This window comes from Dermacentor variabilis, chromosome 2 (genome assembly GCF_050947875.1).
Source record: "Dermacentor variabilis isolate Ectoservices chromosome 2, ASM5094787v1, whole genome shotgun sequence".
Classification (NCBI taxonomy): Eukaryota; Metazoa; Arthropoda; class Arachnida; order Ixodida; family Ixodidae; genus Dermacentor; species Dermacentor variabilis.
The window spans coordinates 148215104-148242358 of NC_134569.1; the positions used below are offsets into that span (position 1 = coordinate 148215104).

Here is a 27255-nt window from a genome sequence, read left to right on the forward strand (position 1 = left end):
CTAGGCATCGGCTTCACAGCGCGTCAGCATCCTTGGCGGTGGCACGCAGAAAGGAAGCGCTGTCGTCCCTGATAAGCGATAGGCTCGAGGCACGGTTGATGGCGCTGCAATACGACAGCGCACGAGCACAGTCAAGTGGTTTCATTTCATATTTCGCGGGTTTACTTTAGACGCCGAAAAATATCGCCGCGCAGCCTTTACCTTGCCCCCCAAAAAATGGGACTGGTGGTTTCTCAACCCCCTATACAATGCAATGAAACGCACTTGGCCTTAAAGTGAATATTAAAATATTGCATAATTCGTCTTAGTTAATTAACTAATTAAGCGGCATATAAAAGATACTCTAAGGAGCGCCACACGACAGCAAACCATATGCCTTTGGTTTCATTCACCTAAGGCTAACCACTTTTTTTAAATCTTTGGTTCAAGTTACGTGAAACACCCTGTATAGCACCAGTGTCTATGTTGGTTTCTGTATACTGTTTCAACTGGTATGCAAATTATGGGAAGCACACCGTGGGAAGAAGCACTGGGAGAGCAATCAGCTTGGCCGATGACTGCATAGAATGCAATGCTTGGTTTGGCTTGATTTCACTTTCAAATTCAGTTTCCAGCAATAAAACCATCGCAACACATTGCGAAAAAGTTTTATTATACTTGAACAAAATTCGTCACTGAAGATCTAAAACACACAGTAAAGCGCACTCAAATATTACACTGCGCGTTGGTTTCTCCGAAATGCTGCTTGACCGCTCGCACGACAATTTATGGATGGTAGTCCGGCTGCATCACTTGGGGATTGTTGAGTGAACTCACATGTACAAGTAAAAAAACATTCAGGTCAAACTACCAAGGAAAAACCACTAATGTACAAGGAAATCGAGAGCAATTATTATTATTATTATTATTATTATTATTATTATTATTATTATTCAGTTTGAAAACACACAATGGACAGAGAGGGAAATAACATGCAGACTGCCAACTACCACTGGAAAGGGCACAATGCCTGCCTACTCTCTTTACAAAGGACAGGTTAAAAAAAATGGAAGATAAGTATGATAGGAAAGAGGAAAGAAAGAACAAGATAACAGAACACAAAGACTAAAGCAAAACAATGGCAAATCATATGACAGCAGTAAGAACATAACATATCACCGCAGATCAACGCTAATGACAAAATAATGCAAAAAGAATGAAAGATCAGCAGGAAAGAAAACCAGGCAGTTGAGTCAGCAACATTGCGCCTTGAGTCAACCAATTTCAATTCAATGTCTGCACTTCCAATCATCCCCACAGTGACTGAATGATCCGAGTGTCAGTTATCTCTCGTGCTTAGCCTTTAAACGTATAAAACCTTATCTATGGTTGGGACTTCTGACCTCTCAATGCTCTTGTAAAAGGAACACTAAGCGCTCTGGATGAAGAGCTGCAGAGGCTATTATTGCCCGAGGGACATATTACAACCAAAAGAGATTCTTTACAATGTAGCCCACTGTGGACAGGCCAAAACACACAAAACAGACAAAAATGTTTGGATACTCTGTAGAATGTCTATTGACTTTCTACATACTTAAGTATTTGCAGGTATTGTCTGCATAGGCTGCATGTCCCACCATAGCATTTCCTGCCAGCTGTACCACGTGCCACTAAGGTAAAGAAGTGAAGCCAGCAAACCTTCCTTAACATGTAATATGTAACGATTCTTTTACTTTGCCACTCTCTTTTTTTCCCTGCGTCAGTGGCTCGCACGAAGCCGCGCATCCGCTATGACGGATGACAACACGTGAGTAGAATGGGGGGGGGGGGGAATATTCCTTACATAGTACTGCCCCTGTTATCCTTTCCTGCCGTTCCCTAATTAGGCACTCAATAATTCGGAAACACATATAATGCGGGCACGTCGTCCGGCGCCAACAAACGCACGCGGCCGCGCGCCGCGGAGCGCCACGAATGCGATGGTGATAAGATGGCGATAAGATCGCGATAGCAAACGCGCGAGGCGAAAACCGAAACCATACGAGCAACCAGCGCTGAAACTTTGCGTGCCAACTGCAGCGCCGCAACACACAGACTAGCGGGCGGAGGAAGCAGTTTTCAGTAGCACATGCTGCGATTTCGCGTCAGCAGATTCACCGCTCATCTTGACGTCCAGTCTTTGACCTGACTGGGCACCGACGCGCCAGAACGCCAGAGCGCATATGGACTCCTCGCAACGTGCATGGCCCAAAAGCACGGCTAGGCGAACTGTAACGTCGACACAGGCGCGCGTCTGTTATCGTTCAATATGTCACACGGTAGCGTATGCGGGGACTCTATACTCGCTGTTAGATACGGGACCGTTTCCTGAGCTTACTTCGAGTTCACCAGGCCACATCGAATCGCGCCACAGCTAATTAAGGAGCGCAGAAGCACGTGTACCACATTCCCGAGGCGCGGCACGTGCAAACGAGTTGGCGTCCCCCACCTCGCATGCCGCATCTGGAGCTATTCACTGATTGACTCTTCCCGAAAGTGTAGCGAGAGCCTGGCACTGTTCCAGGTAAAGTGGGTCCCGAAGCAAGACGGCTGTAATGCACCGTGAAACCCTGGCAGCGTCGCCCCCTTCCGCCAATTTGTGACGGCGCTTGCAAGTTAGCAAGGCAATACCGCCGGGAGAAAGCCCTCGGACAATTGGGGCCCTAGGAGCGACCCTCTCCGCCTTGGTGACAGTAGTTGCAGACCGGGACGGCAAGACCGCAGAGAGAAGTAAGCACTCGGACAATTGGGGACCAAGGAGCGACCCTCTCCGCCTGGTGTGACAATCGCACGGGCGCCTACCATTGGCCGAAAATGACGACACCTGAGTGGGCTCGCCGATTGGCCGAAAATGGCGTCACCTGAGCGGGCGCGCTGATTGGCCGAACGTGACGTGTCTTCGAGACACCGAAGGGCTTAAAAGCCAGAGACCGGGAGCAGCAAGAGAGCATTCCTAGGGCATTCCTTGATTCATCTCTTTCGAGCTTCTTGCCACAGGCCGCAGCGTCCGAGTTGCTGCCGGCCCGTAATGACTATATGACTGTTAATTCCTTGGTCGTCTCACTGTAAATAATGTAAATAAACCTCCAGTTTTTCATTCTGACGTCCTCCTCAACTCTTACATCGCAGGCAACTTTCTGTGGCGATGAAGGGAAAGCTAACCCGCCGTAATTGCTCAGTGGCTATGGTGTTCGGCTGCTGAGCACGAGGTCGCGTGATCGAATCCCGGCCACGAAAACACCAGTGTACTTAGATTCAGGTGCACGTTAGAGAACCCCAGCTGCTAACACATGTGCAGGAGCTCCGCCCCCGTAGCTTTCTCTTCATTCTCACAGTGAATGTAGTTGCACCATCGCCGCGAGTGTAGTTGCACCATCGCCGTGGACTTTCTACCCGACGGTGTCAGCCGGTCTTATTTTCACATTCAAACTGTCGCAGCGCTTCGCGGCCAGCGCCGATTCTCTCTATATATAGGGTGTATTACGCACCGTGATGGAAATGTCTCGGAAATGAACATTACCAAAGAAATCGTGGATAAGCTCTGAATTTCCTTCCCCCCTGCTAAGTATTTACTATCGTACGTGTTTCTCCGAACCGGTTTCAGTACCAAGAAGCTGGATCTGTCATGACGTCACGATAAACTGGTCTGCTGCGTTCCTGCGATAGCTGCAAACTGCCACAGGCGATCGGAGCTTGAGGAAGCGCGTGCAACACTCTCGCTTATTTCTTTTATTTACTTTTTTTTTTCAATGAGCAGGCACCAACGTCATTCCCGGTTTTACTGCTGCAACACGCCAGTAAAGTTTGCCATGCGTTATGACGTCGTTCCAAACCGTCACACCCGATAAATGCGATTCTTATACGTGCGAGAAGCGTTTGGCTGAGTTTCTACAACTTCGAAAACTAAGCGGCAGTTATCCTTCAAGTTTTCATCAAGTGAGATGTCGCAGGCTGTGGCGTGCACCGAGATACCGCACGAGAAGATAAACCCTTACTTCGATTCCGAAACACTCACGTAACAGCGAATATTTGTACGCGTATCAATTTTCTTCTGCAAGCGAGAATTAATTATTTTCCCTAACTACTCAAGTAAGCCCACAACTGCTCCTTTTCTTTGATGCTAACCAGCAGAGTCCCCTCAGCTCATTTTTTTTTCATGTTTTTTTTTTTTTAAAGTCACACACCTTACCTGGTCAAAGCGCAAGTACTTCTAATGAGCAACCACGGTCTACCGACTTCGTACTAACGCAGAAATCCTTCGAAGCACCGTACGTAGGTCTGTATCAAAGCCCAACCGTTTCAGCGCTTGGTGCGGAAAGACGGAATAATGCGGCAGTCTGAGCATCCCAGTAATCTACGGCAAATAAAGCTGCAAATGCGAGTCAGTGAAAGGCTCAATCAGGGGTGCCAAAAAAAGCGTGTGCCTTCCTTGTAGGAATGCTTGGCGTATATAGCTACATATGCACGATGCGACAGGGAATGTCGCACTCTTACTCGCGCTTTAGAGTTCTGGTAATGACCTCGAATGACCCCGGACACATCCACGCGGAGAAGGGCGATCCGCCATCGACAGCCTATAATTTGCGCAAACGTACCGATGTGCTCGCATTTCGACAGAACACTAAAAACCAACAAAGACGCCAGAGAAAGTATAATGGACTTCGTTGCTTCATTCCTACTTCCTTGCTGTCATTACACTGCGCTTAGGCAGTGTATTGATAGCAAGGTAAAAGTCAGAATAATAGCTCCTGTCTTTTTTTTTTATTTATTCTTTCCTCTTTCTCTCTTCGTGTCGCTATACGTATATATAGGCTCACTCCATCCACTACCATTACGCTCGCGAGGCCACGGGCAGGGAGACAATCTCCCGACCAACCCTTTCCGATTCCCAGCGCTGCGCCCTGCAACAATGAATAACTCTATCGTCGAGAACTGACCCGGCGGCTACCAGGCATAACTTTTTTTTTTATCGCCCCACCCCCTTGTTTTCTTTGGGTTTTGGGGACGTCTCGGATGGCAGCGCCGGGGCAATTTGGCCAGGCGTCACGCCCTCTCGCCTATGAGCGCGCGCGCAGTCACGGCGTGTCCGAATGTCGGCCACGCGGGACCCCACAGGCATCGATTGACCCATTCCAGGATCGGTGACCCGCTCGGGCTGACGGGCGTCGAGGACGACGCCCCGGGGTTGTGCTGCGCGTGCTCCCGAACCTCTCCGATCGGCGTAATTTTGTTTCTTTGACATTTTTTTTTTATCTGCCGTAGCGCAAGCAGACGCATGTGAGAAGCCACGACAGGCCACAACTGGTCTTCTCTTTGTATTTTTTTTTTTCCTGCCGTTGCGCGAAATCGCGCCGTTTTCCTCGAGCGACTCGCAAGCGCGCCGAAACTGTGGCACTAAATCGGATCTTGATCTGTTTTCGATGCGCGTGCCGCGCCGCTGCCTCGCGATCGCGAAGAGGGAAAGTTTGCGTCGATCGGGCAAGTCGAGTGGCCGTCACACGCCCCCGTGTCACTTGTGTTTGCGATGCGCGAGATGAGGGCAGCACACGGTGCGCTTGTTCCGGCAGGCGTAAATCCCGTGGGGAGATCCAGGAGCTTTATAGACTGGCGATCTCGGCGCCCTCGTTTAATGAAAGGGCCGGTGGCATACACGCGTACCACACTCCGATGAAGATATGTGCGACCCTGAAAGCAAGAGCGTACAGGAAATGGAGTTCCCTACTCGTTAGTTACGTGCGGAACTGTGTGCATATTTAATATACTCTATATATACATGTAACAGGGAGAGCGTACGCTGAGTGCACAGGAAATGTTTATTACCAAAGTCGATGCGATACCACCGGCTGGGTCAGGGCGATATATCATAAATGAAGACAATCCCCCGACCTATATTATACAAAGCTTTTTCAGATTTGAGCACGGTGCTCGTGCGGAGCCCGGAACGTTAACCCTACACCAACTTCAGTAGTTGGCGCTTGCAGTGTGCGGTCGCCATTATAATGACACGTGTACTTATCTTTATCGGGCGACCACGTTTCGCCGCTTAACAAATGTAATCGCACAGCGAGGGACGCGCCTGCATGTATCCGACGTTTCTGGAAAGTTATCGATGCTTCTACCCGGCTGTCTGTTGTCGCCGAACCTTGTGTTATCTGATTCCATCGCGTAACGCGAATGGTGTAGAACATTGTGGAAGGCACGCGGGTCCGAACGATTAGTCTGGAACATTCGACGACTGCTCTATAAAAAGCCGACGCGCTTGACCCGCTGATCAGATTTCCGACGATCGCCGACCGTGTTCGCCGCTATCGTTGTGCTATAAGTGTAGCCTGTTTTGTGGGCAAAGGTTCGCCCAATAAAAGCTAGTTTTGTATTCCACCGTACTGCTTCTGTCTTCACCGTCACTACCACGTGACAATATTGCTTGATTACTATACTCCTAGTCTTTGCGTGCGGTAGGCGTATGTAGGCTTGGGCTATCTATCCCCATCTCTACTTTGATATTCGCTGTCTACCACGGCCGACTCTGTGTACTCGTAAACCCGACCCGAGTTCCATACCTGCTCGATACACCATTAAACAATATACAATATTAAATACCGCTACTGTTTTCGCACCTCGCACTTACGCTGACTGCGAGTCGAACTGCAAGCAGGGCATCTCTCTCTGTCTCTCTCTCTCTCTCCGCCGCTTCGTATGAAACTGCGTCTAGATGTGGATGCTATAGGCGCGGACTGCGCCTGCCGAGCGTCAAAGGATAGTACGACACGGTGGTGGCCAATGCATACCGCGCCACACTGCAGCGTCTACTTCTATAAACAGTATAGATTATACGTAAGCGTATACTAAAAGCTAATCTTCAATCACTCGAAGGTTAGTAGCGACTCAACCGCTGTGACAAGACGAAATGCTATCCGCCGGGCGCGCGCCTGCACGCTTTCCTGCGCGGCTCTCCGATAAAGATCCGAAGCCCCCGCTTCGTGGCATTCCCCACAATAGCTACAGCACCAGCCCAGTTTTCCTTTAATTACCGCGATGGCCTGCCGAGACGCCAGATATGAAATAACGGCACCGATGGACACATTTTGACACGTTGTTTTATAGTAATTGCACTGAACACCTCTATTCTAGTTATCTGGCGGAATAGTGACGCGTCAGTGACAATATCCGTAACAGTGTCAGTGACAGAGGACTCAGATGGGCTGAACGCAGCGTCACAAGATACTTCCACCAGCACTGCTGCTCCCATCTGTACCCCTCCGGTAAAGCACGTGTACATTCATGCAGGTTCGAGGACAGCGCTTAAGCGGGGTGGCGGCTCCGAGTAGGGAGTGCGTCCGACGAGCAGGCTCCTAGTTCAGCTCAGTTTTGCATTACGTCGTAATACAAAACTGAGCTTAACTACCCTTGTCGGAGCCTGCTCGTCAGACGGCACTCCCGTAATCGAGCCGCCACCCCGCAAATATTTTCGACAGCTTCGTCCACACTTCTTGGTCTTCGTCCACACGTCTGTTCATCGTCTGTTCAACGTCTGTTCAATGGTCTTCGTCCGCACGTCTGCTAGCATCTTGCTAGCACGTGACAATGCGTAATAAAAGGCACTACTTTCGTGCAGACGCAAATTGGGAACGCAGTAAACCCAGTTTCTCTATAGCACGCGGGCGCGCGCAGTTTGCGACAGCGTAGTGGAACCGTACGGTATGCGACGTCAATTAAAAACGACCAGAGCTCTCACGACGCGGCCGGCATCCTAAAGAAGGGGCGACGCACGATGCATATGGGACGAAAGTAGCAAAAAAAAAAATGAATAAAACGTCAGCGGGAGACCGGCCAACAGCACGCAGGGATAACAATGACCCTTTCCCATCGGCCATAACAATCTGTCTGGAATAAACCAATGAATCAGACCAGCTTCGATGCTAGTAGGTTGTTAACAAAGAAAGAACCAGAAATAAAGCGAAAAGAAAAATAGATTTAAAAAAACGCAGACGTGTACAGTACGTACGTGTGTCGTTTATACATGCGAACTCCCACGAAACTGGTTCCTCGCTCCGGCCGTAGACTGCCACCGCTTCTCCTATATACGCTACTGGATATATAGCGCGCAATAACAGCTCTCCCGCGTGCGTTCTGGCTGGCTACACAATCGCTGCAGGACAAGAGCGCAGCATATAGTGTTACGAAATAAGTAAACAAACGGAAAGCGCAAGGAAGAAAACAAAGAACCGTAGACTCGTTCGAACACCGAACTCAAGGGTGTCGTTGAACTCGGCAAGAACGACGGTACCAGACTTCGTTCTTTGCACTTCTCAAAGATGCAGCACCTAAAAACGCTCGAGAGAAGTAGCCGGCCGACTCCCTTTTGGACGTGCGGACGGCTTTCGAAGGGATCGAGAGAACTGACGGAGGAGCGCTCGAAAAAAACAATGCTATCACGTAGTACACTGTTACACGAGTTCGTGCTAGAGAAAAAAAAAAGTTTGCGAGCACGTTCTGCTCATCGAAGACAAAGGGGTGCAGGATAAGACAGCCCCACTGCCCATTCATTCTCGGTTATCTAAAGAAGAAAAAGAAAAAAATGACCCGCGCAGCGTGAGCATCGTAGGCAGAGCTCGAGTATCTCACACTGTATACATGCACACATACACGCATAACGTTCGTCCGACTCGGCGAAGCAGATAAAAGTCTGTGAAGCAGAAGAAGCCTGTTTTCTCGAAAAGGAGCGTGTATCGATCCAGCTATTAAGCCACGTTATACAGAAAGAAAAAAAAAGGAAAGGAAAATGTGGGTCAATTACACGCTATTGGCTACGGCTTCGTACGTGAGACGCGGCCGTACACTAAGAGACGCGTACGTGAGCGAGGCGCTTAGGTCAACGAACGGACTCTTCTAATCTTTTTTTTTATTTATTATTATTTTCGTTAATCGCTACACAGTACCACACGACGCAAGCACAGCCGCCAACTTTAAAACCAGGCTTTACAGCGTTCCGGAAAGAAAAAGAAATCGATACGCCTAATGCATTTTTGATTCTCGAATCTAATCTCGCTGATCGGAAGTGGCGCGCAATTCTCTCCGTCTCTAAAATGCACGGTGCCCCAAATATTTAAAACGCTGCACGAGACGCTTCTTGCATTCTGCTTAACGGCTGAATGGGAAACCTATTTGGCTAAGTCGTCCGCTTAATCGACGAGCTTCAGACGGGAAACTGCGCTTAACGATTACGGCGCTAGACGACACAGTTTCGCTAATCGGGGCTACACAGGCGCCGTGGCGATAATCGCTCCCTTAAGCGCGCGATGAAGCGGACGTGATGGCGACGCACGTCCTGTTTACACGCAAGATTTATATGTATGCGTAAATAAACAGCGCCGCGCGAGAGATGGGCACATTAATGAAACAACAGTGCCCATCAAAGTGTATACTACAATATTAAGAATACCTCTACTTCAAAAGTACACGTTAGGCTAGGTTAGATAGAGGTTCTTTAATGTATTCTTTCCCCTTCTTTCAAGCATGCGATGCTTCCATCAAAACCCACAGTTCAATGTCTGCAGTGCCTCTTAGAGTGTGTAGTTTTAAATTCAGAATGCATGGCTCTGCGATTTGAATGCACAGATTGGGCTACAGATTAGGTTATAAGATTTGTGAAGGCTTTTCCCTTCGAGAATGCAAAGCCTCCAACAAAAAAAAAGTCATAAGAACATCTTTAAAAGAAACGTTAAGAGAATTTTCGGCGTTTCACGTGCCAGAACCACGATATGCATGACTATGAGGCACGCCGTAGTGAGGAATAGTTGGTGCGGAAGGGGGGAGGGAGAGACTACGCATTAATTTTGACCATCTGGGGTCCTTTAACGTGCACCCAATGCACGATATAGGCGGGCGTTTTTCTTTTTTTTTTTTTTCATTTCGCACCCATCGCGATGTGCGGCCGCCGTGGCCTGGATTTCATCCCGCGCCCTCGGGGTTCTTAGCAGCGCAACGCCAACCACGGCGAAAAAAATATAAAGAGGAAAAAAAAAACATTGAATAATGCCGTCTTCAATCGGTAAACCTCAGTAGCTGCGTTTCAAATGGGTATCATAGTCGAAACATTGTGAAGTGTTGGCCGTCCAAAAAGCGCACTCTGTATGATAGATCCATGGCGCAACGCCATGTTGTGTCCTGGATGCCTACACGTAGTGACAGGCTGAGCAATGCGCACTTTGCGGTTGTGTCTGCTCGTCGAGAAAGAAAGTGCCACTCTCTCCTAACTGCAAGATTTGGAATCGCGCAGCCAATGCGGTTCTTAGAATTCCTTTAATGGGCACTGTTGTTTAGGTTGGAACGATGATTATTACAGTTCACCCGCGCAAGGGCATCTAAGGCCAAAGAGCGCCAGGACATGTCTAATAATTTTGCATAACTGTACGTTTAAAACAATGATTTAAAATAGAGGCTCTATATTTTATGTTGGCATTTCTGAGGTTTGGAAAAGAATGACAAAAGAACGTATTCAACAGTAAGCATTTACTCCCAGCCGAGATTAAGAAAGAAAGAAAGAAAGAAAGAGACGAAAAGTGCGACGTGCCATTCTTGCGTGCACGTATACGCTTTGTCCCGTGGAGAAGTTCGAGTCGTAAGTAGTTTGCGAACAGCGTTACACGAACCATGCAAGAAATGCTGTCGCTGCTTCTGGATCTCATTAACATTCAACGTGAGCAGCATAGACATCAGGCTACTGCAGCACTGCACACATAGTGACCGACAGTGATGACTAATACAATATACAGTGACGACTAGTACGAAAAGGAACACCTCATCTGCGTTGCACACCGGAAGTTATCGAATTCTCCGCATTGCTACGACGTCACGCGAGCGCAGAGGGGAAGGTTCTTCGGCAGCAGAAGTTTATTTTTCACGTAAAAGCGACGCGGTGTCTGAACTCGCACTCCTACAGCAATCGTTGTTTGATTATGGATGAGGTGCTCCCTTTCATGTACATGTCCGACCACCCTTTACGCCAAGGTCAGGCACTTTCGATGCCTGTATATATATATATATATATATATATATATATATATATATATATATATATATATATATATATATGTATATATATATATAAATATATATATATATATATATATATATATATATATGCATCGGCATCCCTATGCATCTGCGAGACGTGTCGCTCCTCACCGAGATGTCGTCCGGAGGAAAGAAGAGCATCTCCCGCTGGGGGTCATTGTGCAGGATGGTTTTGTTCTTGGACACGAACTGCTCGTAGTCCAGGGGTTCCACCAACTGGTGCCGGACCTGCGGTATGCAGCGGAGTAGAGTGGCGTTAATTAGCGAAGCAATCATCATCCAACAGCAGTATAAGTGGCTGATGACACACACTGAGGCAAAAAGTGGGCGGGGTGGGGGGATAAGGAGCAGTTGAAAGCACAAGCACACACACTCGAACAAAAGTACTGAATTGTTAAGAGGCACGAGATAAAGGAGGAACATGCACTAGTATTCAGCTCCTGTGCACGGCGTGAATTACACCCTGTACATGCATACCCGACCAAACATAGGTGTTCTGCATGCACTGCCAGCGTGGGCCGAGACGAAACCAAAAGAATAAACGAAAATTAAGCGAACTAACAAGCTTACGCCTCACAGCTCGATTGGGAAGTTTAATCACCGTGTAGCTGCTCGCAAAGCGGTTTGCAGCTCCTGAACCCGGTGTGTCAAAATAGATCCTTCCAACGTTAAAACGCATGTGTGCGTACGAGCAACGAACACAGAAACACCTCTAGAGCAGGTTCTAGTTAATCTGAACTCACCCACGTTTTAGTCTATGCAAATCACGCGTGCACAGCCATGGCAATTATAGTTAATGCAGCTTCGCGTACTACTGCTGGCTGGCTGAATGAGTGACGACGTTGCATGCATGATGCGAAAGTTGCGATATTTCTTTAAAAAGCTATCTACTTCTGCATTTGCATAGTGTAAAAAAATAATGAAGAACAGGCATTACGCGAGGCAAGCCAGGCGAATACGAAAGTATCAGCTATCAAGTGTGGCTAACTTCCTCGCCAACTCGCGACGACCGGACGATTATTCAAGTCACGAGAGGAAAAAGCCAGACGGCGCGGAAGAGCTGATTAGGAAACCAGGAAGTTCTCTGCCGCTTAAGTGCCACACCCTGCACAACGTCGAGAGCACTGGATATGTCCGCGTCGTCTAACTAAAGTGCAGGAATATATAGAATGGCCGGTGTCCGGCGAACAAGTGAAAAAGCGGGAAGAAATGCGTTCGAACGTGTGTGTATGCACACAGTGTTCGTGTATATACAGCAGCGCCGGGCCACTACGCTAGAGCCAATGATTTGGCAAGTGGCGCGCCGGCTATAGGGCAAGGACCGCCATTTCGGCCGTGGGAAAGTATGAGTGACCATTCAAGCGTATAGAAAGGAAGAGGAACACAGAAGAAAGGAAAAAAAAAACGACCTGATAGGTGTCCTATAGCAAGCACTGCGCCTTGCTCTAATAATGATCGTATGGTGCGCCGGGATTAAGTGTGTACCCTAGTATACGCTCGCATAACATCTGCAACGCGTAACGTCAGTTTGCGTGTTGGTGAACAAGGGGCGGAGGGAGGGGCGGGGGGGGGGGGTCGTATCAAAACAGAAAACCACGCCACACCATGCAATTACAACGAGGAACGACCGAGAGATATTTTTTTTTCCCTTTAGATTCAAAGTTGACTCCAGGCCGTCAGATAACTTCCGCAATCAGTTTCGTGAATGAACTTTTCGAGTGGTCTTTAAAGTGCACTCCGGTGGTACCTAAAGGTCGCATAAGATAGCAACTACAGTCTTCACTGCGAGCATTACGACCATCATTAACCCATATTTCATGCATCCAGTGAAGAACGAAGGCCTTTCCGTACCTCCAATTACCTTTCGTCTCGCGTGAGCTGACACACCATACTTTACCTGCAAATTTTTTTTTCTAATCGCATCGCGCTAAGTGGTCTTCCACCATCCCCAGCTGCATTTTCTTTCCAATGACACCCATTGCGCTGCTTTAAATTAAATTTTAGGCTGTTACGAGCCAAAACTACGATCTTATTATCAGGCACGCCGTAGTTGAAGGGGGGAGGCAAGAGACTACGGACTAATTTTGACCACCTGGGGTTCTTTAACGGGCACTCAATGCGCGGCACACGGGCGTTTTCGGATTTCGCCCCCATCGCAATGCGGCCTCCTCGGGCGGGATTTGATCCCGCCATTGCGTTGCTTTGACGGGCGAATCATAGCTAGCTGGGCGAGTCGGTACAATTGCACCTTTACCTATGGCGCGAACAAAACGGACGGGAAAATAAGGAAGGACGATACAACGCAAGCGCCCACTCACAATTGAAAATTTATTATTTTCCATTTACGGCGTGAATTATTATCAACGAACTTCCAGTCGTGAGTCAGCGCTCATGTGGTGTAGTCCTTCCTTAGTGTCCGCTTAGTTTTGTTCGCGATGTAGGTAAAGATGATTTGCTAGGCCACTTGTTCTATACTTATTAATAGAGACCGGGACTTTAGGCAAAATGCCAGTTTTTTTTTTTTTCTAACGTGCTATTTTTATCGTCCCCATTTAATATATAAGCACGAACTATGGATTTAGAAGCATTTTAGTAGCACTTTTATTGTGCTTATAAAGGCCTTCCTCGATGTTGATGCCTATATTAGATTTTCCGGGCCTAAAAAAAAGAAAAGCCTTTTTCCATCTTCTGCCCCCTATGGCATCATTTTGTTTATAATGCTATCACCCGCTGGGTAACTTGGCTAAAGGAAGCCTATCGCTACACAAACAATTTGCCGGTGAAAATGCTGTTATTAACAACTTTGCAGCAGACCACAGTATCGCTATGAGAGGACTCCAACTGCTCTACAGGACGACGCCACTGGAAGGTGACTTAGCGTACTTGCGCTCCTTTCACGTTTTGAGCCGACATCATCGAGAAGCTCGAATGCTCGGGTTAAACTCTGACCCGAAATGTGTAGCTCATATCGCCAACATCCGCAAGGAATCCGGTCGCTGAGAATTAGTTTGAAACTTCAGTCTGTCACGGACGAAAAATCACGGACTTTCGCTACTCGAAGAACTGTAAAAGGTTCTCACCGGCGAACACTCTGCAATTCCAGAGGGCAGTGGAATAATTGGGCCATTGAACGTTCCGAAGTACAAGTATACGTGCGCCTAACTTCGGTGGATGTTAAGCGTTTTCTTTTTCTGCATACGAACTAATGTACTCGGAGAAAAAAGAAGAAAGAAAGGCGGAACATAATACCCGAAAATTTTGGCACGGTGCTTCTTTGTCGCTGCTTTCACAGCACAATTAACTTCTCTCGTGGAGTCTAATCACTCTAGATTTCAGACGAGTCTTATAACTTACACAACTTGGCTCATTGCGTTTTATCGAGAAAATAAATATCACAAAACCAGAGTTTATAGAGCTGTGTTACTGAAAAATTTGCACTTTATCCTCAGATGCACAGAAAAAGTTCTTATTAATTGAGCCTATGCATGGCCTAAAGGAAAGTTTATGGTGCCTACACATGTCTTAAGTGACAGCTTTAATTAGAGCATGTCATATAGATAAGCTCCCAAGAAAACATTTTTTTCTTTTTTAGTGCCTAAACATCCGGTCTCTCATTACTTAACTTGCCCAAATAGACTCCTTCCACTTACCGTCAGTTATACGTGCAATGTCGGGTAAATGCATTCGTTCTCACATCCACACATCTGTCTTGCGTTCTATTCACGTTACAGCTATCATTTGTCGTTAACAATGCAAGCAACAACAACTTAATTTCCTTCCCCATTTTACGGCGCATAAAAAAAAAAAAAGGAATGGTGGCGAACACTAACGTGTCTGCATTAAGCCTTCGTTAACCCAACGGTTGTCTCGCATCGTTACGTTACACGTGGTTGCAGTAAACGAAGTTGCGTCCAAGCGCCGACACACAGCAGAAGCGCGGAGAGGAAATTGGACAAGCGAAAACGAAGAAATCGCGTCAAGGCGATAATTTCTCGCATCATAATCGTTTTTTTTTTCTTACCGTGCCCGCGCGCACAAGAAGGCACTGGTCGTATTCGCAACACACAAACGCATCCGCACATGCATCCGCCCTAAAAGAAGCTTCCCCTCCATTCGCCACGAAGCCACGCAGGTTTTCTCAATAAATTCATGCATCTTTCAACTACAAGCGATACGATCCACACGGTACGCGTCAAGGAGCGCTTGTACCCTTCGAAGTGGTCCTCAACATCAGCAGGCATTCCAGTGCCTACGGGCTTCGAAATCACGCATTCAATGCCACCGCGGCAAGGCTTTTGGAAAAAGGCTTGCGATTAGGACTGCTGGGTTTCCGAAAGCGACATTTCTACACCGCGGCCAGTTCAGTGTGGCGTATACCACATTTGCGCAAACTTTCTCGGGGGGCCGCTCTCCGTTGCTTAAGATGCGCCATATTCCCGGCTTCCGCTTTAAGTTCTCCATTCGAAGAGAAGCGATAACGGCAACGACACTCGATGCGGGCGCGTTGACAGGAAGTCGTTCAAGGTCGCGACTCGCCTGCGAAATAAAACGATGGCAGAAGCTCGCGCGCAAGAAATCTTTGCCGCTGCCGTTTATACGTGACCCCGCGGAAGTAGAGCTTTTTCTCCATAATTGACTAATCGATAATACTACTCGATCAGTATACTGAATTGTGATCAGGCATGGATCGATACAGCGCGTGCGAGGCCTAAGATTTATCATATCGTCCCTATATCGTGCTACTATGATCTGAATGCCTTTTTCACCAAACCAGTTAGCCCACAAACATGTATTGCTTTAATTCGAGACCAAAATAGAGGATACGCCTCCTCTAAGTTCAGAGCGTACAGTGCATGGGCGCATTAAAAAAGAAACAGACTTTCGTGAAGTTATATGATGTTGTGACGATAATATACACCAATCAAAGTCACTCCTGCTGAGACGCTGTGTGGCTCCGCGCACTCAAGAGCAGTACAGTAATCGTGCATCCCCTGCTGACGTTAATAACAGAACTACTCAAAACATGATGAGAGTTCCACGTTCTACAGCCACAGCAAAGCGACGAAGGTCGCAGTATAGTGGATGGCTGCGCATTGGATTTTGAACACCTGTGTGTTAAAATATCTGTAAACGATTTCCTTTTTATCCTTGTTTCTTTGCCGTCCCATTGGAAGTGGCCGCGGCTGCAGGGAACCGATTCCGCGACTTTGTTCTCGGCGCCACTGCGCCGGTTCCGCTGGCTTAGAAATTTAAAACGTTTAACGCGGCACTTTCTCGCCACGTGTCAATTGGCGCGGCAAACTGAGGCAAAAGGAGAAGGGACTCGAACGAAAAGAGCAAGGCGCAATACACCAGGACAAAAGGACACAAACGACAGGACCGGCGCAGGGGCCGGTCCAGTCGTTTGTGTTGCTCTTCTGTCCTGGTTTATAGCGCCTTGCTCTCTTCATTCAAGCATGAATCAACTAGCCCAAGCAAGACCTTTACTTGAGAAGCGACTCGAAGTACCTGCCGCCTCGTTTTGTTCTCATCTACAATGCAGCGCTCTGACTAGCAATATCGATCGTTTTAGATTCCTGTAAAAAAAAATGAACGTTGAAATAAAAAAATAAAGATTAAGAACGCTATAGTGGCCCCGACTTCAGAGAGTGCGAACGAATGCATTCACGTACAAACAAGATGGATGTCTCGGAGGTGTCAAAAATACCAGGAAAATAGGAGTTCGCCGTCCTTTAATCGACCGAAGTGTCAACAGTCAGCCTTAATTTAAAAAAAAAATCCACTAGCAAGTGAAATACGAAATATAAACAACTGTTCAACGTTCACAGCATAAGTCATTTATGAACGCAGCTGTTCCTTGGCGAAATAAGTGCGTTCTTCTGCCTTTTAATCGCGTCCGTGCGCTGTTTTCCAATACGCGCTTCAAAACAATATCTCCCACCGACCAGCCGGAATCGAAAACACCGTCATCCAGCCGACGACCTCCGCACGCCGAACCCAAGGGCACCAAACACACACACGCCGATGGCGCGACAGAGCGCAGGAAATGTCTGGCATTCGAGCGAACATTTAAAAAAACTGCACTCCCTACCAAACCGCGCGAACAGCTTATGACGTCAGTGCATTCCCTACGAGACAGTAGCAGAACAAAGACTCGACAACGTCCCCTTGACGAAGCATGACACTTCGTATAGAGTAGAAACTGACAGCACCGTATAGCTCCCGTTGCATTACTGACGGCTTCGTTCGAGCTGCTTCGAAATGCGTTTCGTTGTTCTCCCCCCCCCCCTTTCTTTCGCTTCGTTCTTCACACATTTCCTTGCGGCATGTTCACGCATGCTTGCTCCCCTACAGCGCCAACGGTGTGAGAGAGCGCGGCGCGTCTTTCGGCGACGGCTGCCGATTGGCACGCAGCGGCGACAGGCGACGTTCGAGCGTCAAAAATACGTATGCGGATAGCCGCCGTTACATGCAGCACCGACGTGAATCCCGTTCCACCCTGACCCGAAAAACGGCTTAGCACGATCAACTCGCGCGCGCGTGTATATATATGTATATATATATATATAATGCACACTCAGTTGAAAAGAGCAGAGTGAAAGAGGCACGACCACAACGCGAGTGATCGAACAGGCAAGAGGAAAAACGAAGGTCAGCACGCACCGCAGGAGGGTCGGTCTATACGGGTGGGTTTCCTATTACCCGAGCGGTGCTGCCGGCTTTCCTGCTCTGCAAGAAGCGTGAACGGGAACGCCCAATGCAAGCGCGCGCGTGCGGCAGCAGCTGTGCTGCTTCGGACGAGGAAGGAGTTTTCAACGCACGCCCACGATCGGCGCGGAATTCGGAGCTCGGTCGGTTCCCTTCGCAGTGTATACGCGGCGCATGCGCAGCGCCACGGAAAGTACATTCGCCACTGAAGCACAGTTCACGGATTGGCGATTCGTGCCTCTGTGGTGCTATAGATGTTATGGGGAGCAGATTGAAGCACAATGTGCGGCGCGTTGTAGACAAAAGACGAAACAAGAAGCGAGCCCTATCATTTCTCGCTTGCCTATATAAGTCCAGCGCTTCTACAACGAACGCCTCTACAAAAAAAGAAAAAGACCTGTATATAGCGAAGCAATAATTCTGTCCCGGTTCTATTGTGAGCTATGAGGTGCGAGGCCTTTACAGCGAAGTGACCTGTATAACGAATGATTTCGGAGTCCCGAGGCACTTCGTTATAAAGGAGTTCGACTGTACAACGAATACCGCTACAGAAACAGAGTTTAATTCATACAATTACTAGAGGGAACTGTGGGGCTATAGTGTCTGTACGGGAGCTGCAAGCAGGGCAGTTCAGCGGGCATGGGAATGATGGGCAGTAAGTACATGTACTTGCCTAAACTTCGTCCTTCTGGCTTGAATGGCTTCGTGACTTTTGAAATGGATATTTTTTTAAGAGTGCGGTGCTATAAATAATTAAATAAATGTTACTAGAATTGTCCGACGACAGGATTCGAACGCCGGACTACTATAGCACAGAAGGACGTTACTGAAACCATTAGGCCACGGACAAGCGGAAACACTCCATATAACAGCGATTACGCGTGCTTGCAGTGTGTTATTACCTTCGTATAAAAAGAAAGAAGTATAAATTGTTTTCAAATTTAGGCCAATTTAGGCCCTGATAAAGCGTAATGAACGAAACCACAAGAACGTCTGAATCTACAAGCACGAAGGTCAGACAAATCCATGTGCTACCCATAATTCCCATGGTGGTTGAACGATCGCAGCGCCAAAGTTCCCTTTAGTAATTGTAGGAAACCCTGAAGTGAATTCTGGAGTTTTACGCACCAAAACCACAGTTTGATTATGAGGCGTGCCGTAATGGGCGACTCCAGTTTAATTTTGACCACCAGGGGATTTTTAACGTGCCCCAATGCACGAAGCACGGGATTTTTTTTTTTTTTTTCATTTCGCCCCCACTGAAATGCGGTCGCAGCGGCCGGGATTTGTATCTCGCGATCTCGCAGCTTAACACCATAGCCGCTATGCCAACGCGGCGAGGTTTTGTAGGAAACTCTATGGCTGCAAATATAACCTATATAACACGTTAATGGCTGACTCATTGTTTCCATTCCGAGAAAACACACGAGACCGCCCCAAAGAAGGCGGCGACGAAGGATGATGATGAGTATATCCAAATGAGGATTGATTAAGCGCACACGTTTAGTTCACAATATGCATATACTGGATCTCATTCCCATAGAGTTTAGTATAGTTGCGCTGTGAATGACAGAAAACTTGTACATATTCTCATGCCGTCTGTGCGAAAATACAACTTCGCTCGCAATGTGGCATGCATAGTTTCGGCACCGCACTTCAAGTGAAAAAGTAAATGGTTGAAGCATCCTTTAGCGCAAACATTCTCAGATTGTTTCTTTGCCCGATAAATTGCACTTTACTGAACAATTATTCTTAAATTTACCAAGCCTACCAGTGCAGTCACTCACGTCACTATACCGAATGGACTGGCAGCAGTGCCCAGTAGAGCATGACCTCAGAGATTTGTCGGCGCTGCTATACTTCAGTCCTTCGCGGGCAATTTGAATCGAAAATTAATTATGCGGATCCTTCAGTCAGGACTGTGCACTGCAAGTGATCTCTTTATGCGAAGCAAACGCTGCAAGGTCCCAGAAAGGTAGCCTAACTACACAGATTAATCAAATGTCGCCCCCTTTAAAAACTACGAAGTCCAGAAGTCAGTCGCCCGGTCTTATGCGTGCCTCTGTGCGTTGCGCTCCAGAGAATTAGAGAACCTGTGCGTTGAAGCTCAGCCATATAGTGCGCGTAGAATGGCATTTGAGCCTATATAGCGTCACCTTGTCGCCTGCCACCTGCGCATTACGGAGCTGGCAAGTCAGGAACTACCGTATAAGGGCACTAACGTATAGACTAACAGAAGAGGCGTAACGCTGGGCCGAAGCTCCCTTAATAAGGTGCTATCGCAGCACTATGGAGTGACGATAAATACACAGCGGCAACAAGAGGTGCAGCTGGCGATGGCCTATAGGACTTTGCCCCCTCGCATCAATCTGATCTTAACATGGTTGTTCCCGATTTGACCGCGGTGTGATACACTGCGGAAAAAAATAACGAAATAGAATGACTGTGGCACAGGAAATATAACCGCCGATTTACTTCTGATACCCCAATTACTAGTCATAGCCAAACCGCCATATAGCCAGTCAGCGTTGTATCCAAGCACGGCTCTCCCCCATATGTTTGATAGCTGCGAGCAGCGGCGATATTTGGCTGTACTTCACTTACTCCCTTGTCTGCTGGCGCTCTGCATACGAACTTGCCCAGGTCTCGGTTCTTTCACAGAATAGCTGCTATGTTCTCGCGCGCTGCAAGTCAGTGATTCATCAACTAACTTGGCCCCACAGTCTACCACTGCGTGTTCCTTTGATAAAAATTGAACGTGTGTACGCGGCTCATTCGACGAGCTGCGCTTGGACAGCGTCTTCGAGAAGGAGCGGGTTGTTACCTCAAAGCAGGGTCAAGCGCGCGTCACGAACATAACCAGCTCGACGCGTTGCACGCTCGAATTTGTCCCGCAGCGCGAAGAGCGGCGCCCTGAACATCGGCACACCGACTTGCACGTCGTACGTACGACCGTCAATGCCGACGTATCACCCTCGACAAAAGCACGCGTCCGAGGACGAAGGATTGCAAACCTCTCGCCCTATTGTTATTATATTTTTTTTTTTTCGGCAACGAGGACCAAGCGACCCGACCCGCAGGGCGAAGCCGGCACGGCGGCAGGATTCAATTCGAGGTATTCAGGCCAGGATCCCCGCTGGGCGAACTTGTGAAACGCGCCGGAGGGACGGCGCAGCGACGACGGTTCCGTTGGTTCGCTCCGCGCGAGAAGCTCGCGAGCACAGTTGCAGGCTCCCGGCAAAAGGGGCACATTGTGTTTGGCGGCACGTACGGGATGACACCTCGGACAACGGAGCTCGAACGAACGGGTAACGCTATCCCGCCCCTGACGTGCGAGCGCACGCGTATACATCGGAAAACTATACACGCGTGATCGGGTTGCCCTTTGAACGTGTAACACCTGTTCTCTATACAGGAGCGCTCGTGCGCTGCTCGAGGTCAATGCATACATGCGGAAACGAGAGGCAGCTATACTGCCACACGATCGGGTGCGTGGAGCACGGCGCACAGAAGGGAGGATCTCTAGATAGCGATTGTGCGAGGAGATGTACATGTATACGATAAAATGCGCGCGGGCGTTTTTTTTTTTTTTCGGACGCACGTGCACGCAATATAGGTACCTAATTGCGATAAACGGGCAAATCGTTATACGCCCCGGTACAAAACAAAGCAGAGTTGTATCGTATAGAAAGCTGGTCCATGGTTTCAAGGTCAAGAACATTTGGTACAACAGTAAGCGGGGATTGAATGTGTACGGTCGTGCAAAAGCGCTACAGACTCAAGAATAATGTTTAGTAGCAAGCGGCTTTGATTACTGTGCATGTGGGACGTATGTGCAATTATATACACACGACGACGCGAATGGCTGCAGGCGCTGTTAAATGTGGCGGAGATAGCGGAGGACGCAAGCGATAATCGAACGTACATGTCGGCGTAAAAAAAAAAAAGAAAAAAATGAGATGTAAAAGAGCTGAGTACAGCAACTACACAGCAGAAAGAAAGGTATCGAACAAGTGTTATCGCTGCAGCGGGGTCGAACAACTCGATTGCTAAAGCGCAATCCACTGCGGTGCGAACAAGAGGAGACATTTGCGTATATGGAAGGACACGGAATCGCATTCGCTTCGCCTTGCCGTGACGACGGCTCGATTAGAACACATGCGGTGTGCGCTAGACCCATTCATGTAATTCGTTGCAGCCTTTTCCGAGAGCTTCTTGAAATGTAGAGCTCACGGGTTAACGCTATATAGACGTGTCAACTAAACAAAAATACCACAGGACGCCTGTATATAGCGTCTTGAAGCGTGTATAAATTAGGAGTTGAAAGCTAGGCAGCTCGCACGGTCCCCCTGCTCTGCTGATGATGCGCATCACCAGGTTTCCTTAACGCGGTCGAGATCGCTCGCCTCTATGACAAGGTGATGGCTTACAGCAGTGCCACACGCGCAGCTGCGTTACAGGATGCGAAATAACTTATCAGCTCCTCGCGCAAGTAAATCACAATTGAGGTATCATGCTAAGCGCTATAAAAATCCACGCAGGATTTAAAAAAAATGAAGAAAGAGTCGTGTCCAACGTCCTTGTTCGGGTCCTGCCACATTATATAGTCTGGGTCGCTCAATCATGGAATGAGCACAAACAAACCCAATTATCATCTGGGGAGAGTAATTCGCTCCATGTAATGGCGCTGGATTTCCTTTTTTTTTTTTTTTCTGCGCAAGAGAGCTAGTACGTGTTCAACTGCCGAGCCACAGAGCGGGGAGCGACTGACACAACAGACACATTGCAAGCTGTCCAAAATGAGGCGGTACAAGTGTAGCAACCGGCTGCAAAAATGATACCTCCAACTGTAAGCGCAGCTGAAGCACATATACTCGAAAGTACCAGCACCACGATCGCGCCAACTTTGGGTATATCCGAAATAGCTGCTACCAACTTTGATTTTGTGAAAAAGCATTCCTTTTTTTTTTTTTTTTTTTTTTTTGAGGGGGGGGGGGAGTGTCGGACAGACCCCATTTCTACCCTGTGCTTATGCAGTTGCACCTGGATTGACAATTCGACGTGAATAAATCTAATTTCGCCCAGAAACCTAGCCATCAAACACCATCCACGCCATCGCTAAAGGTGCATTCTACAAACACATGTGTACCAAGACACGCCCGACCGAGGCGCCAAGGCCGAGCGGCCCGTGCTGCTCTATGCCTACCAACCGCATCTGACAGGTGACCGTGTGTCGGCACGTGATGGATGTGACAGAGGCGGCGGCACCCGTTCGCAATCACGCCGCCAGGCAGGGTACACCAGCGAGCCCGCGTTGAAGGCGACCACGCCGCTACTACCGTTAAGCTATCACGCAGCGGCCGAGAGAGAAGCAGTTCTGCCCGCGTGTAACAACAAGTCGTCGATGTATACGCACACGACGACGAAACGAGGCGGGTCGTACACGAGAAAGGAAAACAGAAACAGGGCGCGCTGCACACGGAAGAGAACTTCTGGTCGCCGACGTCACTCTCACCATGGTAAGGAAAGGGAAGCTCTTCCTTCCGGCCACGTGACACGTGTCGCCCGCGTGCCACGAGAAGCAGCGTCCCGACAGCTTGTAATCCCAGAGGCACGAGTACTTGAGCAGCACCACGGGGGACAACGAAGACGAAAATGGCGACGAGCACTCCGAAGCAGCGGCCGCGGCAGTCGCGTCGTCGTCGACCACGTCCGCGCGCATTTCGACCGGCATGTTACACCGGCACTGTCGGGGCAAACAAACAAAGCAAAGAACGGACCTCGTGCACCGATCGAAAGCGACAGCACACCACCGCCACCGAAGACGGCGGAGCACGACGCGCGCACCACGTCTGCGTCGGGCCCGCTCAATGCGCGCGGCGCGTGAAGAGCACCGCTTGCACAGCGACGTCAGACTCGCGGCCCGTACCCGTATACGCCATAGGCAAACGGGGGGGAGGGGGGGGGGCTTTCTCGCTGGCGGAACGGACACCGACAAACAACGGCGATCGGGTGCTCGCACGCCCACTACGCAAGATCAGTCTCTATTCCAAGCCCCGGGGGAGGCAGGCGTAAGACGGTGATGATGATGACGACGACGATGAAGACAAGACGACGAGGAGAGGAAAGGCTGACGGAGGTCGTCCCGCGGGGAGGACTGAACGGCTGTAGCCCGGCAATAATACTCGTGCAAAGCGGGCAAAAAGCGCAAAAGAAGCGAACGGCGGAAGTTTGCCACAAACAGTCCCTCGAGGCCGCCGGCCTCCCCGAGTTATAAGAGGGGAGGGAACGAGATATAGGGGGAGGGAGGGTGGGGGGAGGAATGCCCACTTGAGGCAAGCCGCGCTCTGCGGGTATGCAGGCACACTTGCCGACCGAAGAGCGCGGGTGTGCTGGCCCCCGAAGAGCGCATCAAGCTCACGCGGCCCCCGGCCTCCTCTGGAGCTCGAACTTTTGTATACGCGCAATGATCTTGGTTCTCTTTTTAGCCCTTCGTGACGACGAGGAGGCGCGTGTTCTTGAGCGCACCCTTCAGCGCTGAGGGGGGCCCCGTTAGTTAAACTTGGTTTGAAGACTGCCGCTGCTAGCTGCCAGGCGGGCAAGTAAAGCAGTGGAAGAGCCTGGCTGGCGAAGGAGGTAAAAAAAAAGAAGTGTGGACGCTGCGCAGACGCTGGCACAAACTAAGCGTAAACTATAGACATTGAGAAGTACGCACAAACAGGCCCAGCGAAGGGAAACAAACGGAAGCGGAGAGGGGAGGACAGTGGGTTTTCCCCCGTGCGTAAACAACGGAAGATCGAAGACAGAAAACAGCGGGAAAACAGTCAACGCACCTTGAAGTATACTATACGGGTATATCGAGAAGCCCGCAAAATAAATACCGCCTTCATTTTGCCTGACAGACATTCCGGCACCATCCGCGGGCAGACCGCGGCACCCGAAGTTTTCGACGCGGACACTGAATATTTATGACAACGAACGGACGTCCTGTAGCAGACAGTACACCGCTAAGACCGTTTGTCCCCGAGTGGGCAATACACGCATGTAGAGAAGTCCCTCTTACTTATTCTTGTTCTCCATCTTGAAAGCGTCAACAAAACGTTCCGATTCGTGCTATTCAACGTCGTTTCAATGATCGGATCAATTGGAGTCCGGGTATGTTATCATGATGGTCGTAATTCCTGGCTGTGTTCCAGCGAAATCCAAAATTTTGTCATTACTCGACGTACAAGCAATACCGGTGACTGGCCGAGAGCTCAGTATCGCGCTGCCTCGCCACGGTAATAAGAAACGCGGTGCTTGAAACGTCAAAGGAAACAGACCCCACAGTCGACGACATGGCACGCGAGTCATGCGTACAGAAGTGTGCTCACTTCCATAAGCTTTTTTTTTTTTTTCTGTACACTGCCCAACTACATAGATTACTATAAATGTCCAAAGGCTGACAAGCCGGCTCCAAATGCGGGCGACAGTACTTCACGTTTTATGTTAGAATGGAGATGATTTCGTGATGCTACATCCCGAATGACCACCTATATTTTCAATTATAGATCTTACAGAATCAACTGATAACCGACTAAAATTAAATAAAACGTGATTCCACGGCATCGTCGACTGATGGCAACAACGATTACCTCGAAGTGCCGCGAAACTTACACAATGGTTTGCTTTTCCAAGGTGCTTTGGCGCAGAGGCCTCTGTCGACGCAGCGAATCTACTCTGGAATTGTCCTTGAATGCATGACATCAGAATAAGACAACTCCCTCGACCGCGCACATCTCGCCCAATGATTTCGACGGTTTCCGAGCATGGATGCATACGGACCTCACCGTAACACGATCCTCTCTTACATCATAAGAGTCCGGTCGGCAGTCTATATGTCGCAGGAGATGGAGCGGAAAGCAGGCCCTGAGGCCAATCTTCGAATAATGGCGTTTGTATTACCACCTATACTTCCGAGAGCTGTACTCTGTTTCACAAAAATCCTGGCACTGAAACGTGAAGTACAGCTACGTCACTCGGTCGAATTCGACTGCCCCATCCGCGGCCTTCGTCCGCCTCAGCATCCGAGTGGATCATCTGCTCAGTCTCGGGCACCGGAGCGTACACCGTCGCACATTTCCCGTTCCTGTGTCAGATTATTGTGAAACGGGGGACAGAGGGTTCATGGAACCCCGCTGAGAACCGCGCCAACGACCCGGTGAAGCAGCGTATCGTTCCTACGTGAGGTGGGTCCCTCACCTCAAGGCCATGCCTCACGTTTCCGTCAACATCCTCAGCTATACACGCCTCCTCCACTATGCAGCGGCCCCGAAGGATACGTTTGTTGCTTCTTCGACGACCGCCCCCCCCCCCCCCCTCCAGCGCGGTGGCAGCAGCCATCCCACGTGTACGCCGAAGCGGCTGGATTCGGCTGTTTACAAGCACCGTGGTTGCTGCGTGGGCCCGTGCCCTTTGCAGGGCGGATAAAAGAAGAGATACACAAAGCGGAGACGAAGCGGCGGCCTGCTCAAAATATGTAGAGACGGTGGAAATGGACATTACAATAAGGTTTTGCCGCATAGCAAGGCACGATGATCGTAACAGGGAGGAGGAGGAGGAGGAAAAAGCTTTATTTGCTCTAACTGGTTAGAAATTAGCGGTGGCAGATGTGGTCGGCCGTCCTTACGGTCTTCTTCCCCATCTGCGCAGGGTCGACGGCCCTATTCCAGGGCGCCACTGAGGGTGACTACTCGGTGAGCGTGCCTTACTAGTACAGCGAACGGAGATAATCGCAAAAGGGGCAAAAGAAGCCAAAGCTGGCTATAGTCGATAATGTATAGGAATACTACAGTGTAGCGGAAGCAATTGGACGCGCCCACGAGAAGACAACCAGAACACAGGGACACGGCGATACGCTATAGTGTTCCAAGATGGCGTATAACAAGAATCCTGCATCGCAACCCTATATGTATAGGCTAGGATTAATGTCCATTTTCGCATATGCTTGGCCCAGTATTTGTCCAAAAGTTTCTGATTCACGAATTGTGCGCGCGACCGTAACGCTGCCAAACGTACACACGTAACATGTAGCAGAAAGGAGCCGGTAATATAACTGCTTGCCGCAAATACCTTGGGAATTGAAAGAGTCCCGTGAACCACAGTTGGCGTGGGCTAGCTAGCACGTGTTAAAGCCTAAATAGCGCGAAGGACGGGACAAACAAGAATACAAACGACGAAGCATTGACCTTCAGCTAACTTACTGCGTGAACATAAATGCACAGGTAGGACGGAACCCGATGGGAAGGGATTCTCGACAAAGTCGTTACATATGTTATTTAACCAAGTCACGTTATCGTCGCTCCAGCGCACTTCAGGGCTACGCGCGTACCGCAGAAGCTTCAGATTGTCTGTATACTCGTACGAGCGAAAGGTACCTTAGCTGGCCGATAAGTATTCAAAACTTTTCTCTAT

The 27255-nt window shown here is 49.0% G+C and overlaps 1 protein-coding gene across 4 annotated transcripts in view; it reads right to left on the reverse strand.

Moving 5' to 3' along the window:
* The window catches only part of Ziz (dedicator of cytokinesis protein Ziz), a 196935-nt gene that overhangs the window by 111672 nt on the left and 58008 nt on the right, over positions 1-27255 (reverse strand). For 2 of the 4 annotated variants that reach the window (XM_075682219.1, XM_075682218.1), the window contains exons 1-2: positions 23318-23551; positions 11206-11322 (exon numbers count right to left, since the gene is read on the reverse strand). In XM_075682219.1, the coding sequence (XP_075538334.1) occupies positions 11206-11322; positions 23318-23536 (336 nt within the window). In that variant the 5' untranslated portion in view covers positions 23537-23551. Of the gene's footprint in view, positions 1-11205; positions 11323-23317; positions 23552-27255 lie in introns of those variants that run through there. The other 2 variants (XM_075682221.1, XM_075682222.1) reach the window with 1 other exon arrangement.